General features: G+C 43.0%; 1 protein-coding gene across 1 annotated transcript in view; it reads left to right on the forward strand.

Annotated features, from left to right (window-relative positions):
- unc-13 (protein unc13 homolog) overlaps positions 1-19,569 on the forward strand; it is a 907,591-nt gene that overhangs the window by 53,929 nt on the left and 834,093 nt on the right. The window contains exons 2-4 of the mRNA XM_089594724.1: positions 3,545-3,563; positions 10,311-10,317; positions 17,159-17,202. Coding sequence (XP_089450850.1) covers positions 3,545-3,563; positions 10,311-10,317; positions 17,159-17,202 — 70 coding nt within the window. The remainder of the gene's footprint in view (positions 1-3,544; positions 3,564-10,310; positions 10,318-17,158; positions 17,203-19,569) is intronic.

Consider the following 19,569-nt stretch of genomic DNA (forward strand, 5'->3'; position numbering starts at 1 on the left):
CAGACAGCAAGCACGAAGCAGGCAGCGGAAGCTGCCCTTCATTCAGAAGAGACTTGAAAGAGGCCAGGAATAAAGCCTAAGCAGGATCAGAATAAGGCAAAAAGACTTTGAGTTCAAAGACAGGCTCATGTGGATTCACGCTGCGCTGGGTACTTTTTACCTATCAGCAAGGGAGAGCATTAAGCTTATGGTGATGCTGGCTAAGTGAGCGGCCTACTATGAAGCGCTAAACATGGTGCTGGTCCTCAGGGACTTCGAGTCCTTTTTAGGACTCGAGAGCATCAGCACCTCTAGCAAATGGTGGTGAGTTAGCTCGTTAATGTTGAATGAGACGCGATGGTCTTCCTGGTGGCTCCACCCTGAAGTAATGCTAACGCGGTTCCGGGGTGGATGAAAAGCCACGTGGCATGGGGGGGGTATAGTGGGTATGGGTGGTGTAATAAAAAAAATTGATCGAGTCCTACACTACTGCTGTCTCTACGGTGTGTCTTAATGCATTTTCCCTCCCTCCACAAAAAAAAAAAAAAAAAAAAAACTTCTTATACTTCTACTGCTGCGACTACTACTACTAAAACTACTACTTCTTCTACTACTACTACTACTACTACTACGACTACTACTACTACTACTAGTACTACTACTACTACTATCACTACTACTACTACTTCTACTTCTACTACTACTACTACTACTTCTTCTACTCCCGACAGTTCTAAAAGATGTGGCGATTCTTTTAACTAAGGAATCTGGCCATTGAAAAACAACATGGAGGGCACTTTTCGTGCACACCAGCTGGTTATCTTTCACGCGACCAGTGTTAATAATGTGGTGATCGTATTTGCCTTGGCTGGTGGACTGGGGCTTACATGAAACGAGAAAACCACACGTCTACACTTTAAAAATACCCCTTTACCTAGTTTACTATTTCTGGGAACTCCTAAAAAGTAGTCCCTAGCTGAGAACAGAAGGCTCGTTGTGTTTGCCATGTGGTGCGACCCGTTAGCGGCCAAAGGGAGATCCTGGGCAGTAAGGTGAGATCTAGACTGCGTGCTGAAGTGATCCAAACTGTCTTTGGCTCCTGCTGACTGCAAGACGGGAGGCCGGATTTCTAACCAGGTGCGGTCAATTGGGTAACACTGGGATTGTCGTGGATGGGGGTGGGCTGGTCGCGCTGCTGCTGCGGTCCTATTGGCTTGGTGAAGGCTTGCTGGGCTGGGTGGGTGTGGAGGCGTCGCAGTTCCTGCTCTGCTTTTGCTCCTCTTTGGCTCGGCGGTTCCCTGTTGGGCTGGTGAGATTGCTGGCGTGGCGTTGCTGGCCTGCTTCTCTTCACGGCTCCCTCAGTGTGGTAAGTGCGTTCTGCCACATGATGTCTGCCGGAAACTCTCCAGAGAGTGGATTACTTCTGGTTGGAGCGTAATGCTTGAGGGAGTGGAGGTGGGCTAGGGTGGCAGGGCGTGCTATATCTTGGGGTTACCTACCCGGACCAAAACTGCCCTTCCGACATGTGTTGGGGGCGGTCGGCGGCCTCCACCAGTGAGAGATCCAGATGGGTCGGTGGGGACCTTGGGATGAACTTTGTGTGTTTTAGATATGGAGCTTATTTCAACAAACAAAGGACGATAGGAAGAAGAAATGGATGGGAGGGAACACCCTTTCATCAAGGATACCGTGGAGAAGCCCGACCAGGGGAGAGAGTTGGACGTTGCTGCTGATGTGGCATTCGACAACCTAGCCAGGGCCTTGGATGAGCTTAGGGTGCTCATGATGAGGCACGCCAACACGGCAGGCACCATAAAGGCTAACGTCATTACGGCGGTGACTGCCATGGGTGTCCTGAGGTGCTTTCAGGAGCGGGTCAGAGAAAAAGAAGAACTGCCTTTTAGTAACAATCAGGCAAAGGCTGGAAAACCAGGAAAAAGGAAGCAAGGACGAGGGGGAGAGACCCCGAGCCCTCAGCTTATGCCAAGTAAGGCCGTGAAAAAGGCAAAAGGGGCTGGACCTCAGCTGAAACCAGAGAGTGTTCCAGCAGAAGTTTCAGCCAAGAAAGCTGAATAGACGAAGGTCCAAAAAAAGAAAAAAAAGAAAAAAGAAGAGGCTAAGGGGAACAAGCCCCAAAAAGGTACGGAGAAAACCCCTAAAGTCGCGAAGGAGAGACGTCCCAGGGTTAGGCCTGAGGCAATATTGGTTGTGCCAGCCCAAGGCAAAAAGTATGCCGAGGTCCTGGCCCTGATGAAGAAGGTTGACGTTATCGGACTCGGGGCAAGCGTGGGATCTGTCAGGGAGACGAGGACAGGAGATGTCCTCGTCAAACTGAAAAATACTGAGTCCAAGCATCGCGATGCGTTCGCCGAGGCAATTAAAAGTGCCGTGGCGGATGCGGGTGGTGTGAGGACACTGGCCCCACGCTCGACCTGGGAGATAAGGGACGTCGATCCAACGGTGACAAACGGGGACGTCAAAGCAGCAGTAAAAGGCTGTTTTGACGAAGGGGCGTCTCCTAGTATGGCTGTGCGGTTATCGTCTTGAACGAGCAGAGGAAACCGCATAGCCTATGTCGAGGTACCTGCGATGGCGGCCCCGATTCTCGAAAAAAGGGACCACATTAGGCTCAGCTGGGTTAACTGCAAGATGCGCCAAAAGTTCACGGTTGAGCGTTGCTTCAGGTGCCTGGGCTTCGGACACATTGCGAGGCAGTGTGGCGAGCCTGACGGGACCAGGGCATGCTGGAGGTGCGCTGAAAAGGGACACGTGGTACGAAACTGCTTGAAAAAATAAGTGAGCTATTTCCTGTGCGAAAACGTGGTCCCGAAATCGGACACCAGACATGTCGCTGGGACTGCTGGGTGTGGGGCGCCTCGGGCACCTTCAGTGAGGACTCAGCGGAAATGGCGTTGATTCTGCAGGTAAACCTGGATAGGACCGTGCTCGCGCACGATCTGCTGAACCAGTCTTCCCGGGCCTGGGGTGTGGATATGCTCTTTATAAGTGAGCCATCCCGCACGTTACCGGGCCGAGGCTGGTTCTGCGACAGGACGAGAGGCGCAGCCATTCTGATTCGCAGCGACAAGTTCTCCGTATCTGATACCGGAGGTGGAGACCAGTTCGTGTGGATCAGGTGTGGTAGTATTTTTTATGGTAGTTGCTACATATCCCCTAACATTTCGATTGGTGTCTTCAGAGAGCGGCTTGCCAAACTCGAGGATACCGTCTGAGTGTGCAGGGAAAGTGATAATGTAGTCCTGGCCAGCGACTTTAACTATAAGGCCGTCGCTTGGGGGGAGCCGAGAACAGGCCCCAGAAGACGGGTGGTGTTAGAGATGGCTGCAAGGCTGGATCTCATCGTCATGAACTCTGGTGGTTCAGCAACGTTCAGGCGACCTGGTAACCGGGAAACGATCATCGATCTCACGCTGTTGTCATCAGAATTGGTGGCACGGGTCTTCGACTGGCGAGTCCTGGAGGACTACACGGCCAGTTATCACCAGTACGTCAGCTTCGTGATGCACGAGGATCGTGGTGCAAACTCACGAGATGTAATCCAAAGGCGCGTTAACTCGTGGAACGTTGCAAAACTCAACCGAGATTTGCTACTGGAAGCCATGGTTGGCGCGCCACCTCCAGCCGATTTAAACAAGATCAAAAATCAAGTGGAGGCTGAGGCACTCGTGAGTGGCACGACGAGACGGGTCAAGGAATGGTGCGACGCGTGTATGCCCAAAAGGTCTGCCAGCAGGGGTCGACGTTCGTATTACTGGTGGACCGAGGACATTGCTAACTTGCGCAGAGAGGCGCAGCATCTACGCGTCTTGCACAGCAACACAGAATTCACGAAGGCGCCGGGGCAGCTGCTGCCGCGTACAAGGAACCAAAAAAAGCGCTGGTGAGGGCGATCAAGGTGAGCAAGAACCGGTGCTGGCGCGAGCTCATCGCCGAGGTGGATGAGGACACGTGGGGCCTGGGCTACCAAATCGCGTTAAAAAGACTTTGCGGTTTAGACCCGATGCCGCCGATGGAGCCTTCCTTCTTGGAGAGAGTGGTCTCTTGCCTCTTTTTGGAGCATCCCGCTAGGAGGCGGGAGGACATAAGTGTAGGACAAGTACCTCTCTTTACTCTCGAGGAATTGAGGTCAGTGGCATCAAAGACGCTGGGGCATAAAGCTCCCGGTCCGGACGGGATGCCGTCCGAAGTCCTCAAGATCATAGCTGTGGAGAAGCCATACGTTATGTTGGACATGTTCAATGCGTGCCTGCGCGTTGGACTGTTCAGCAGGGGTTGAAAGATCCAAAGGCTTGTTCTTCTGGACAAGGGAAAACTTCCCCCTGGTACTGTCGTCATTCCAACCCTTAGGTATGTTGAACAATGCTGGAAAGATGCTAGAAAGGCTGATAAGAATTTGCTTGAGAGGGGAAGTCAGCCTCTCAGAAAATCAGTACGGGTTCCAAAAGGGACGATCGATGGTTATGGCTGTGGCTGAGGTTCTCGAGTCGGTCAAGGAGGCATGGAAACCCTCTCATAAGACGAGGAGCATCTGTGTCCTGGCGACTCTCAACGTAAAGAATGCCTTAAATTCGGCAAATTGGTCCGACATAATAAGGGCTTTGAAGTGCCAGAATGTACCGGACTACCTGAGAAAGATCCTGGACAGTTACCTCCAAGATTGAGTACTCCGGTACGACACGAAGGATGGACCAAAACAGAGTCGTCTGACGTCGGGAGTCGCTCAGGGATCTGCCCTTGGCCCCGATCTCTGAAACCTGATCTACGACGAACTTTTGCGCCTTAAAATGCCTCCGGGGGTCAAGCTGACGGGCTTTGCTGACGACATAGCATTGCACGTCACAGCGAGATTTCGAGAGGAGGCCGAGCGCAAAATACGGTAGGCGGTCGCAATAGTGTCGAAATGGCTCCAGGATCATGGTTTTGAGCTAGCTGTAGGAAAAACGGGAATGGTCGTCCTTACCGAGAGAGGTGGTTCAGGAGTAAATTTTGCCTGAGCGTTGTGGGCGAGGTTGTCTGCGCAAGTCCGGTGGTGCGCTACCTCGGAGTGTGGATCGACTCTCGACTCAGCTTCGGGGAGCACATCAGAAGAGCAGCCGATAAAGCCGCTGGGGTCTCTGGGGCGCTTTCACGGTTAATGCCGAACGTTGGGGGCCCGCAGAAAGCCAAAAGACGGCTCCTTCAGTCGGTCTTCAGCTCGATCCTGCTGTACAGAGTAGAGGTGTGTGCGGACGCACTCCCGAGGAAGGACGTCCGAGAGCGCCTAACTTCGGTACAGAGCATCGGATCTCTACGAATCGCGTGTGCCTACCACACGGTCTCCTCCGCTGCTGCTATGGTGACAGCACGAACGATTCCCGTCGTGTTGCTGGCGCCGGAGCGGCGAAGAAGATTCTTGGGCTTTGGCGACGGAAATGGCAGCGACAGACGGGAGGAAACGTTGACGACATAGCAACAGGAGTGGAGTCAGGCTGTAGTGGGTAGATGGACACATCACCTGATTCCGCACCTACGACCGTGGGTGGAGAGAGGGCATAGGGAAATAAACTACAACCTCACCCAGTTTTTCTCCAGACATGGCCAGTTCAATGCCTATCTTCATCGCATAGTGGTGAGGGCATCACCTAGGTGTTCTTACTGCCCTGCGTTGGATGATACCGTTGAACATACGTTTTTCGTGTGTGAGAGATGGCACCATGAGCGCCAGGAGCTGGTTGACGGGGTCGGCGGGGCACCCACCCCTGAAACCATCCAGCGGAGAGGGGTGGTCGGCGGTGGATGGCTTCAACGGGTCTGTCCTCCAGCAGAAAAAAGAAGAGGAGAGAGCCACCGTGCAAGTTATAGGGGCTCCTGAGTAGGTAAATGCGGGTGCTAGAATACGGGTACCGGTCTTCAGGGACCCCGAGTCCTTTTCAGGACTCGATAAGATTGGCACCTCTAGAAACTGGTGGTGAGCTTGCTCGCTAATACTGTGAGACGCGATGGTATCCCTGGTGGCTCCACCCTGAAGTAATGCTGACGCAGTTTTAGGGTGGATCAAAAGCCACGCGGCATAAAGGTGGGGGGAGGTGGGGGGGCTTAGAGGGTATGGGTGGACCAATAAAAAAAAATTTACTGAGTCCCACACTACCACTGTCCCTGCGGTGTGCCTTGATGCATTTTTCCTCTCTCCACAAAAAAAAAAAAAAAAAAAAAAAAAAAAAAAAAAAAGAACTACTTCTACTCCCAGGTGAGGTTTTCGCTAGTTTCTCCAAACCGGGCGCTTCCCCAATTGGTGGATAGAACCATCCTTTAAAGACATGAGGCAACGATAGGCAGCTGGGGTTGCTCTCTGTGGTGGCGGTTGGTGGCGTGGATCAGAGGGCTGTGTGGCGTAGGCATGTGTATCTGCGATGGTGTGGACGGGAGACTAGTGCCCCTTGTCTTTACCGGTGTGGATGCGTGGGCTGACTCTGTTTGTGCCCCTTGTTTATCACTTTCTGCTGCCGCCGTTATTGGCACTCCTTTGCTTGATGCGGGCCAACAAAAACTAGCACCCATCGTGTTTAGAAGTAAGCGGCAGTTAAAACCTTCTTCTCAGATACATGCACCACACTCTCACTAAACAAACACAGGGATACCTACGGATTGTTCCGGGTTGCGTGTGGTGGACCCTTTTCTGGGCTTGCATTGGAGGCCTGGCTGCGAGTAAAGCCAGACGATGAGGCCCAAGTTAGTCTAGGTAACCACATCTGATATGGCTGTATACCTTATAACCAAAAAGACGTGGTAGGCCGACTGATCTAGGCTTACGACAACTCAGAAGGCTATATGGCGGCATCTTAGTGCCTTACGCCAGCTCATTTTGTTGGGCTGTCTGCGCGGTCGTGGGATTGTACACCTGCCGCTCGTCTTGCTGACTGTTCTGTACCAACATATACATACATTACACACGAGCACCATTCTTAGACTTGTTACTCAATGCGAGGGCAGTCTCCGTGGGTGGGACTAAGGGAGGGTGGCGACTTCCAGCTGGCCTGAGCAAGTAGCGGTCCTATTTAATAACAGATAGGGTTGCTGGCCTTGTTTTTATGATTCTTTTCAAATACTTATTGATAGAAAAAAGGGTAGTGCTGGCACTCGCGAGTCAGTACGACATTGAAAAAGATGCCAATATGAAAAACGTCGATGCAAAACTTGTACCCCAGGGGGTAACCTTTCTGAGGAAATCTACCAGCAGTTCTGATCTGGTGAAAGCCAGGGTGACTGTTGCAGGCCCCACGAATTCTGGGGGGGGGGCACATAAACGTGTCTCATGGCCATAAGGGACTGCTTAATGTTTTATGGCACTTTCTAACGGACAAAGGACGAAGAGGAAGCCTGTCAAGCATAGGCAATAACGTCACTGAGGACAGCAACGTGTCAGTATTCAGCCACCAGACCAAGGAGGAGCTTGCCCTTTTAGAAGGAAGTGGTGCTAAGCTTATAGTAAAGTGATAGCAAGTGGCTGATGAAGTCCAATCAGCAATAAAAGATATTATAGAAACGCTATAACTAATCAACGATAAGTATGGCAACACATCGAACGGTGTTAAGAATGGGCTCAAAGCCACGCTTAAAAATCTTTTAGAGGCACAGGTGCTAAGAAAAGGCTTTGTTTAAGAAAAAGAAGTGTATGCAAATGCTTAGGGGTCGTTATCTTAATTCTCACAGTCTAGGAAACAAAGGCGAGATAATTTCCGATGGCATGTACAGAAAAGAACCCTAAGCACTGCCTTAAAGGTAAGAGAACGAAGTAAAAGAAACAAGAGCTCATCGGACAGCCCTTAAAAACGCCAGCAAGCCATGTCTTTGAAAAAGAAAAAAAAACAGGTAGTGGCAAACAAGAAGAAATTCTCCTGAATAAAAAAACAAGCCAGAAGAAAAAAGTAGATGCGACAACAACAGTAGTAGTGAAGATGGCCGAAGGGCAGAACTTTGCAAAGGTGCTGAGGACAATGAAGGCAAACTTTGATCTTGATAAGAGAAGTACTTAAGGATGAAAGGAGACGTACTTATTAAGGCCAAAGGTGTACAGAATGCTACTGCATTCTCACAGCAAACTGAAAAGTTGGTAGCCAGGCAGAGTACTGTTAAAATGAGCAACAAAAAAGTGACATTAGAGGTCCAAGACCTGGATGCCATTGTAGAGGAAGATAAGGTCTAAGAGGCTTTCGCTAGGATTTTTGGACTCGAAAGCCAGGAGCTAGAAGTAGCTCTCTAAAAGCCAAATGCCAGAGGACAGAGGCTGGCTTTAATAAAGGTGGACTAAGCAACTGCCAGACAAGTAGAAGAGGAAGGCAGGTTACGAGTTGGCTTCGTAAGCTGCCGAATACGAAGAATAATTGAAGTAAGAAGATGTAACAAAGGCCTGGGATATGGACACGTCCCTGGCAGCTGTAGAGAAGAAAGCAGATTAAAGCTTTGCTTCGGGTGTGGAAGCTCTAACCACCGGAAGAAAGATTGTCCAGGCCCAGCACAGTGCTTCCTTTGCCCAACGACGGACAACAAGCACGAAGCAGGCAGTGGAGGCTGTCTTTCATCAAAAAAAGCGCTAGAAGAGACCAGGGGTAAGGCCCAAGTAGGACGAAAATAAGGCAAAAAGGCCTTTAGTTAAAAGGTCTGCTAATGTGGACCCACGCTGCGCTGGGTACTTTTTACCTATCAGCAAGGGAAAGCATTAAGCTTATAGTGATGCTTGCTAGGCTAGCGGCCTACTATGGAGCGCTGGAAAGGGTTCTGGTCCTCAGGGACCCCGAGTCCTTTTCAGGACTTGACAGCATCAAAACCTCTAGCAAGTGGTAGCGAGTTAGCTCGTTAATGCTGTGAGACGTGATGGTCTTTCTAGTAGCTCTACCCAGAAGTTATGCTAACGCGGTTTCGGGGTGGATCAAAAGCCACGCGGCATGGGGGGGTTTTTAGTGGGTACGGGTGGTCTAACAAAAAAGATCCACCGAGTTCCACACTACCGCTATCCCTGTGGTGTGCCTTAATGCATTTTCCCTTTCTCCACATGTGGTGTGACCCGTAAGTGGCCAAAGGAAGATTCTTGGCAGAAAGGTTATACCAAAGCCGCGTACTGAAAGGACCTAAACTGTCTGTGGCTCCTGCTGACTACAATCAGCCAAGAATGGGGGGGCGCATGGTTTGGGGTAAGATTGGTGTCGCTGCTTCGGTGATTTTGCTGGTAGGTGGAGGCTTGTGAGGCTGGGCTGGTATGGAGACTTGGCAGCAACTGTATAACCATTAAACCTTTTTTATATGGCATGCACATGCCTGGATTGGTGCAGTTACTGTTGTGGCGTTGTTGGCTCTTCCTGGCTGCGTGGCTTTCTTTCTCAGTATAGTGAGTGCATTCTGCCACGTGATCTCTACCGGAAACTCTCTAGAGAGTGGATCGCTTGTTGGTTGGGGCAGGAGGCTTACGTGAATAGAGGTTGTCTAGCATGGTAGGGCATACTATATTTCGATGTTATCTACCTAGTCCAAAACCACCCTTCAGGTACGTGTTCGGGTCGGAACGGCAGCCTCTACCAGCTGAGTGATCTAGATGGATCGGCAGTGATCTTGGGATGAATTCTTCTTATGTTACAGTATAGCTGACCAATAGACCACCATGGAAAGGGGAAAGAACAGTTCAGAGCTAAGGGGGATTGACTTTAATACGGAGTCATCTGCCCTTGGAGTTAATGAAATAGACAAGCACAACTAGGAGGCCAACCTATGTGAGAGTGCGGACGCTGTGTTTGACACCCTTGTTGAGGTGGTGTCACAGCGTTGCGCGCTTGTGGCACAGCATGGTGACATAAAAAATAATGTCAAGTTGGCAATGGTAGCTGTATGCGCCCTTCAGCGTCGCTAGGAAAAGCAGGAAAAGACGGGCAACCTTCCTTTACACGAAAATCCACCAGGCATGGGGCAGAAGGCCAAGAAGAAATGTGGCCAAGTGGAGAAACTCCGAGTCCAAAAATGACACTGGAGAGGGCTCCGAAGAAGGCAAAATGGCCTGGCTTTTAGCCACGTGCGAAAGGAGCTGCGTTTCCAACAGAAGAAAATGAAGAGTGGTTGAAGATTCAGAAACGAAAAAACCAAAAAAAGGCGGAAAATATAAAATGTTCTGAAGATACTGAACGGCCTACTTATATGACCGGGGAGAAACGTCGGAGTGCTAGATCTGAGTCAGAAGAGAGACAAAAAAGTATGCCATGATACTGGTTGTTGCGGCTTAAGGTCTTATTTGCTAGATATGAATAATGTTTAAATACATACAACGTAGGAGCGTAGGTATTTACAAGTACGGCTGTAATGCTCGATCCAAGAAATTGTTTCTGTTGTTTACTCATGTTACGAAGGTGCCTTCTCTGGATTTTTGTGGCACAAACTAGCCTCGTTTTGAGATAGTTGTCTTGTAACGCTGCAATAAAAAGCACGCGTAGTGCTCTTAACATCTCACAACTCTCCACTTTGCATCGTGCTTACGATTATCCGATCCACCGTGTAGAAGTTTTGTATTTATTAAAGAATTAGGCTTGTTGGCCTACATAACGACTTTATAATGTTGCAGGATCCCGACATTCTTGTCAGAACGTACAAATCCTTGTGTTATTAAGTAATACAACAAAACAGTCAATTACTAAAATTATTCCTTTTGTATTAAGCCTCTTTCGTTCAGTTCGCACGTTTAGTTGTAAAACTCGCGATAACCTTTGTTATAACAAATTTAGGTGTTAACGCATATCAAGTGTGTTATTTTCTTAGCATGAGACTGGATTTATTGAAAGTATTTGACCAAACTCTGAAACCTCAGAGAAACTTTGAAACGTAAGACTTTCTGACCATACACTGGTCGTCATGAAAAGGTTCGATGCTATTAGGCTTAGGGTGGGCATGAAGCCTATCAGGAAGACGAAAATGAGAGGCGTTCTCGTAAAACTAAAAGATACCACACCAGAGCGACGTGATTCATTCGCCAAGGCACTAAAAATGCCGTAGTGAACGCTGGTAGCGTTAGTACTCTCACCTCACGCCTGTCCTGGGTGATAAGGGACATTAATCCTAAAGCGATGGAACTGGATGTAAAAGCCACATTTACAGGCTGCTTCGTTAATGGAGGAGCCCCCAACATGGTGGTGCAATTTTCCTCTACCATTATAAAAAGAAATCGTGTAGCCTACGTCGAAGCACTTGTGACGGCAGCTTCGATCCTTGACATGAGGGACCACATAAAGCTAAGTTGGGTTAACTTCAGCATGCATTTAAAAACTAAAACTGAGCGCTGCTTTAGGTGCCTAGGCTTCAGCCATATTGTAAAGTGGTGTGGCTGGCCTGATAGGACGGGGGCGTACTGAAGGTGTTGGGAGGGTCGTGATTATATCGATATATTTTTACTGTTACTTGAATCAATATTACTTTCCAGTTCTTGCACGTAAAGTCATATACTCATGTATGTTAGTATTTATGGATTCACCTTTAACAGGGATGAGAAGCAATGAGGACCCGTAGGTACGAAGTTGGATTCGTATCGCCCCCGACTTGTATTACAAGAAACCTCAGAGAGGGTGTGCAAGGGAGTGCAAGGGGGTGAGGAAAAGCCCCGTGGTCTTACGATACTACTTAACAAGAATTTATTGACTCTCTTTTGCTCCTGTTGGGTACGGTAAGTTACTGATGCTCCGGAGTCTCTCCAGTTCGTATTGCCCTAAACATCCTTAGGTACATTGACTACTTTACCTAGATGATAGCTCCAGTTCGTACTGCCCCAGAGATCCGTTCCTTACCCGAGAAATCGAAGGGAAGATGCTTTGGTGTATGGGGAAAACTTGGAGACTGTAATAGCCTCTTTGTCGCCCATGTAGCCAGAGAAATATTCAAAAAGAGCAACATTATACAAGAAGAAGTAGACAAATATATATGTAATGATTCACTACTTACTGCGATATTTGAAACTATAACAGTGCTTTGAAGAGCAGAGCTCCCTAGTCAAAGCACTGGACTCGTTGCTGATGGCAAAAGAGTGATTAATACGGTCTTGCATGAGACCTTTATACCCTCAGAGAAGCAGCGGCGTCAGCGTCTTGGATTAGGCAGCTCGAATGACTTGCACATTTCACCGCAATTTGCAACTATTGCGTGTTTCGGTATACCCATAAGTATTCGATATCTTCATGTTACAGGCGCTGTTACATTTATTTTATGTATTTACATTCTAGTTAGCCGGATAGACGGTGTTAAGGGGTGTTAGATTGAATTCAAATTTGCAGTGCAAAATCTTTAAAAAATCCACTCAGTTTTCTGACACTCTAAAAAGCTATCGTTAAATGTTTGAGTATTTTCTCCACAGTAACGAAATAATTTAACAATATTCAATTATGTTGGGTAGCAAATTAAAAGTTTTTGTCATTTATTGCAATCTAACGCTTTTTGTATTCAAACAATCGTGTCAGATATTTAAGAACGAACCAAACTACATTCATTTTTTTTAGCTAAAGTAAGTATTAAAATGTACATATATAAATTACAACCTCAGATGTATAAAACCTGTCAATAAAGTCATATTACTTATCATATCAAAGTAAAATTCTCCTATTAAAAAAAAACTTTTATGGAATGTGCGTAAATGTAAAATTCGGTTTCTTCGTACTGTATAAAATAAGATATTGTTAAAAATTTAATTAAAATTACAAATAAGAAAATTGTTGTATCAATCTTATTGGAATACTTAACTTAAATGCATGAATTAAAAGAAAAAAATTGTTTTGTTGTTAAAAGTGATTATGATAATTAAAAATAATAATTTATATTTAAGGTGCTTAAAGTCATACTGTCAACTTAAAAAAACCTTTGAGCTGAATATCTTTTCAACGTACTTTTTTAGATACAAAGTACTATAAAAAAAATCCGAAGTACAAGAAGAACTAAAAAATAAGTGCCTGGAAAGTCTGAACTTATTAATTGTGTAAGCATTTATTTGTATGATTGAGTTTTTGAAAAATAATATTGCTGGCCTCCCTTCAACTTTCTTGCATTATAGAGAATTGTAGTTTAAGAGAATGGGTTTTTTATTTAATAAATATTAGACAGAAAATCTCTTTTTCCATAATACCCCTTAATTTATAAGACCTTATTTAAGAAATAAGTATAGCGAGAAATAATCGTTGCTAGCTTTTGCTATGATAAACAAGGTCATATAGTTATAAAGCTGTAGTCAGTATTTCCATGCACCACTCCTCTTTCTGTAGGCACAAATTCACTATACTCTTTCCACGCGTCTCCAAAGTATGTGCCTACATTTCCATTTCTGCGCGAATCCATAGGCACACACTCGGCATATCCCTTCCAAGCTTCTCAAATAAAATAAAAAAATTTGTGCACCTGGTTCAACCACTTGGCTGCAACCAGGTGCTTGAAACAGTGGTCAAAAGTGAACTCGTACCGTAGCATTGTAGTAAGAAATCTCTCTACTAATCCCTGATTAAGGTGCAAAAATGTTTGTTACACGGATTCATACAAACAATTATAGTAATTCTAAAAATGATAAGTCACATCTTAAAGCCAAAGCTACATGTGACGCTACATCCTACATATCCAACCAAAAAAATTATTTATTTTTTCATTCTTTATCATGTAGTATGAGAATAATTGTTACGAGACCAAAATATACATTCTTATTATTAATTTTAAAATTTGTAGAAATTAGTTATAAGCACGGGTAGATTTTAATATCCAATTATAAATAATCTTAGGACACGAATTGAGAGATAACTACAACTTTATAATTGAAAATAATTATATGTCTGTTGTTAATCTTAATCAGATACGGAGGATTTGGTCACGGGAGAATAGGATTGTAACACCAAGCTGACGGTGAGCCCAAGCAGTGGCACTATAACATTTCTCCGCCCGTGGAGCGGCGGTGGGAAGCTCTCATGGGTGTTACAAATGTAGTGGTTTTCTCACTACTGTTTCTATTTCCAAGTTCTACAGTCCAAACACACATGCTCTCACGAGGGTATCCCCGCCCCGGCTCTTCAAACGCTCAGGCTTATCAACGCAGCGAGGCCCCGCGCTTGCTCTCTTCGCCTACAGACCGGTGTGTGAGTAACACCTGGGCGTCTATTAAAGCGGGAGGGAACGAACGAACGCACGAGCGCACGAGTGCACCGAGTGCACGAGCGTTCGTTTTAAGTTAGCGCGCATGCGTTTGGCTGCAGCAGACTATGGGATATAGTTCCGGCCAGATTTAGGAATTCTCTAGGACCCAACCTCTCTGACGTGGAAAATCACTAGATCAAAAAAAAAAAATAGTACCGAAGGTGACGCGTTTACTGGCCTCTCTGTTAAATAAATAATTATTAATAATACAAGTGCCTATCACCTAATGACCCGGGTCGCTAACTGGCCACTCTGTTAAATATATAATTATTAATAACACAAGCGCCTATCACCCAATGACCCAGGGTGCTAACTGGCCACTCTGTTAAATAAAGAATTATTAATAACACAAGCGCCTATCACCTAATGACCCAGGGCGCTTACTGGCCACTCTTTTAAATAAATAATTGTTAATAAATAACACAAGCGCCTATGACCCAACAACCCGGGGCGCTTACTGGCCACTCTGTTAAATAAATAATTATTAATAACACAAGCACCTATCACCCCATGACCCGGGGCGCTTACTGGCCACTCTGTCAAACAAATAATTATTAAAAACACAAGCGCCTATCACCAAATGACCTGGGGCGCTAACTGGCCACTCTTTTAAATAAATAATTGTTAATAAATTACACAAGCGCCTATCACATCATGACCCGGGGCGCTTACTGGCTACTATTGAATAATAAATTATCAAGTAATTACAAGAGCACCAATTAAGAAGATCTTTGTCGTACTAGATAGGCAATCAAAATTGTGATATGGTTAATATGTTATCGATCAACTTTTAATTATTTAATAGTGTTGCAAATAAGTGTCTTGGATTATCAGGAAAAAGGTGCTTGACATATATATTAATAATTATTTATTTACTACAGCTGAAATTAGCGCCCCAGGTTATACGGTGATAGGTGCTTGTGTTATTAAGATTTATTTATTTAAAAGAGTGGCCAGTAAGCGCCCCAAGTCACTGAGTTATAGGCGCTTGTGTTACTTATTAATAATTATTAATTTAACAGAGTGGCCAGTAAGCGCCCCGGGTCATTGAGTGATAGGCGCTTGTGTTATCAATAATTATATATTTAAAAGAGTGGCCAGTTAGCGCCCCGGGTCATTAGGTGATAGGCGCTTGTGTTATTAATAATTATTTATTTAACAGAGAGGCCAGTAAGCGCGTCACCTTCGGTACTATTTTTTTTTTGATCTAGTGATTTCCCACGTCAGAGAGGTTGGGTCCTAGAGAATTCCTAAATCTGGCCGGAACTATATCCCATAGTCTGCTGCAGCCAAATGCATGCGCGCTAACTCAAAACGAACGCTCGTGCACTCAGTGCACTCGTGCTCTCGTGCGTTCGTTCGTTCCCTCCCGCTTCAATAGACGCCCTGCGGGAGTGCCTGTTTTCTGCTGCTGAGTCGGGACAGTTTTTCAAGCACATCATGCTACTCAATAATTATGTGCTGCCTCTCTGCTTTTGCTGCTTGGGATGTAATTTTCCTCGTCCTCGGCTTGGCGAGCCTAGTTTTACATTCAAGACAGTTCCTTTCTCTCTAAATCAAAAATTAGCGTTTTCTAGTTGTATTTAAACATTAATGTTTTTTTTGCCGCGCAACCTGACAATATTAAAGCGATGTAAATCGTATTTCTTTTGGATAAATGTAGTTAAATTCTTTTGCTAAAATTATAGATGTTTGTTGATTTAAGATACGCATCCGACTTCTTATTTCGTCATTGCTTTCCTTTGGAAAACCATTTATACCACAATACTAATTAAATCGTAATCGTGCGGACGCTCTCTACTCGAGACTTTCTTCAATAAGTTTCGAGTGACCTAAGCAGTTCATTCAACAGGATTATTTTACTTTTATGGTAGCCAAAATGATAAAAAAAATTTATTTGCCGAATACAATGCTTCGAACAAAATTGACTGAACATACACGATGTCATATCAAATGCACGAATAGTAATTACCTTTTTTCGGGCAGTATGGTAAAAATTTTGGATTTGCTCTGCATTACATGACCAACAATAAGTGCATGTATTGATTCATATATTATAGCAAATATAAAAGTACTTAGAATGCGCAAATCATAGGTAACACAAGTAGTATGTATAAGTCTACGTATTTTATGCACACCCATGCTTAAATGTGTAATAGTAAAATTTTTACTTTTTTCATACTGCATTTTCAAAGACTTATAAAAGTTAGGTGTAATCTAATTTTTTCAGTTTCTGTTGTACAGAGTTTATAAACATTTAAGTTGGAAGTTCCACTTCTGCCGATGGTCCTGGACCAGATTTTTAAATTAAAATAAGTATGTTTTTTCTGACTTTCATATATGGACTGACAATATTCAAAATAGTTAACTTCCTACTAAGTTAACAAGTAAATAACTAAGTACGTTATCAAAAGTAAATAGTTTTTGTACTATATCATTTAGTCGTTAATTTTTCGTTGTGTTTGATATGACAATACTTGCTTGCATAAACAAGTTCCAGGAGTTACGAAGACTCTGAAATGGAGTGAATAATGAAAAAATAGCATTGTGTTACAGACATATTTTTTTAGTTTATTAAAAAAAGAGATGACGACAATAATGTTAAGCTTCAAAACGAGTTTGTATAATATTAATTACGATTTGTATATCTTTATTGAAGAAAAATTAGTTCATAGAAACAAAAATAACTTTTTTAAAAGATACAGCTACATAAGTATAGAAATGACTCAATGCAGAAAGAGATGTAAAAATATTTATGAGCTACCTTTGAAATTTCACTGTCTATTATGAGATACTTACAAATGCTCGTAAGCTTACCACAATTAAGATGTCAAGTTTTAGGGGTTCATACTCTCTTAATTATTAAGACAGTATACAAAGTAGCATCTTTTTCTAATTTTATAAATTGTAAGAATTTAAATACACTTATAAAAAAATATTATAAACATTTAAAGAGTAATTATAAAATATTATCGCAATTTTACTGTTTCAGAATGGAGGTGGAGCTAGTACAGATAGCATGGGGCGTGCAAGCGGGTGTGTATTATCTTAACCTAGTTTGCTTATTTTCTCACTGATGGTTTTATATTCATAATCGTAACTTTACTTTACATTTTCTCTTATTAATTATAAAAAAGTTATTATATAATGTGCACAAGAAAACTGTTATACTTTTTCAGAGCCTTATTAAGCGTGCTAGATATAACTTGAAACAGCTTAGCTTAGATTATCTGAAATATGATAAGTTCTCTCTTTTACTGAGATGAGTCATCTTCAATAACTTTAATTTTTATACGACAGACGAATTTTATTTTAATGATATAACTCTAATAAAATGCTATTGATTTGTTATAGACATGAATGGTGTGGTAAGAAATTTTTATTAAAACTTTAATAAATACAGGAACTTCAAAGAAGGGAATCTACTTTAACTTACTTTCAAAAGCAATGCTTATATTAATATTTCAAATTTTATCATGTTTATCAAGTAAAATATAAAAAATTAAACTCATTAGTAATCTTAACAATGAGAAAATTATGATACTTTTAAGAACTAATTCAAATACAAGCTTCTTAATACAAGAAATTTTTTTTTGCAATTCGTTTTATTACTATGCAAACTGTATTGACATTTAAGTATGACTAATAAAGTAAAAGAGTTATTTTTGAATTCAGTACAGTGTCTACTGCTGTGCCAACCTCTTCAGTCCTTGTTGACGAAAGCAATATGAATATAGTACTAACATAACAGTTTACGGCGTTATTAAAAATTATAAAGTCAAGTACTACGTTTTTATTACGAAAAAGTTGTTAAAAGTATTGTTGAGGAGCTATTGCTTACTTACCGCAACCAAAAGAAAAAATTACGCAAACTTGAGAATCTTATTCTTACAATACTTCTGTTTTAATGTTTTTCCTTTACTGATTTATTGTATAATTTTTACTTAAAATCAGAACTATATCGCCTCAACATAATTAATTTTTAGTTAGAAACAATTGTTTGTGAGAAGTTAAGGAAGATAACTATTCACAAAGCCATCTGCCCCAAAATTAATCTGCATACAATTGTGCTTTTTTGCAGTGTTTCCTAAAACGAAGTATTTGTAAATTATAATCTTCAAACTGAATTCCTGCTGAGAAAGTTTCTAGCAAATAATGGCTTAGTGATCTCAGGGATCATCATTTTTATTTAGTCAAAGCTGTTGACAAGACTTTAACTGTATGAAATGGATTATTTTTTATAATATAAAGTGATGGATACAAAAAATTAAACTGAACGCTACCATGCACCACCCATTGAGACGTGGTTGGAAGGTTCAACTACCGTGACTTTCACTGAGCTGAAAGCTTTTCTTATTCTTCAAAATTTACTGTTTTAAAGTTTTGAGGTAACTTATGACTCATACCCTTAAGGTTAGCAAAGTTATCACAATAAATTATCAAAGGAGCTCCTCATCTTGATATAATTGCTTCAACGCCATTATGGAAGAGTTGGTACTAAAAGAATGCGTGACCTTAGTATGCACCACTCGAGTGGTCATACAAGTAAAAGTTCTCTGTACCGTTTTTCTTGATGTGTTCCTACTTTTATTTGCAATTATGAATAATATCTGAAAGTTTTCTTTGGGTAATGGAAATTTCTAATAAGCTATTGAAGCAAGAGCTTTATATCTAGTGGTACAAAGTACGTAAAATCTGCCTTTTTTGTTAAAGTTTAAAAAATTACTGAGTACGGTCGATTCTAAAATTTTTTAGCTTTTTAAATTCACAAAACAAATGTTGCAATTGCTTGCACTCCTGATTTCTAAGTTTTTTATTTGACTTAATTTCACTCTTTCATACATTTGGCATAATGATTCGAGATTGTAAGTGTAGGGGGTTGAAAAACCTACAGGATAAAAAACGGACATAATTACTAACAAGAATTTGAATCCGTAGAGACTATGTATCTTACTACGTAACAAAAACGCTTTTGTTTCACCAATGGAGGGCTTATGATTGCTTACATCAGATCTCAATACCTGTAAAACGGAGGGATAATTGAATGCCTAATCATGCATGATCCAAATTGCGTGTGCGTTAATTTTGATTACGTGCAAAACTCGATTTAATCATTAACTATCATGTTGAGCTATAACTAATCATCCATACAGTATTTTTCAATTATACCATAATGCATGTCTGGATATTAAAGTATAAGTCCTTTTACATTTTTGTTGTTAACGTATATAGCTGTCTAAGAAGATGATTTTGTTGCAATCTGTAATGACGTCACAGCATGTTCTGTTACCTTACCTGACTTACCATCTTCCTGACACAAAAACCTTGAGCGTTGTGATATTACTTTTATATTTTATTTTCCTAAAAAGTATTCTCCAAATCAGCTATTATTACTGAATACTA

Source organism: Copidosoma floridanum, unplaced genomic scaffold (genome assembly GCF_036245765.1).
Source record: "Copidosoma floridanum isolate Cflo_tuat_1 unplaced genomic scaffold, Cflo_Japanese_pri ptg000021l, whole genome shotgun sequence".
Classification (NCBI taxonomy): Eukaryota; Metazoa; Arthropoda; class Insecta; order Hymenoptera; family Encyrtidae; genus Copidosoma; species Copidosoma floridanum.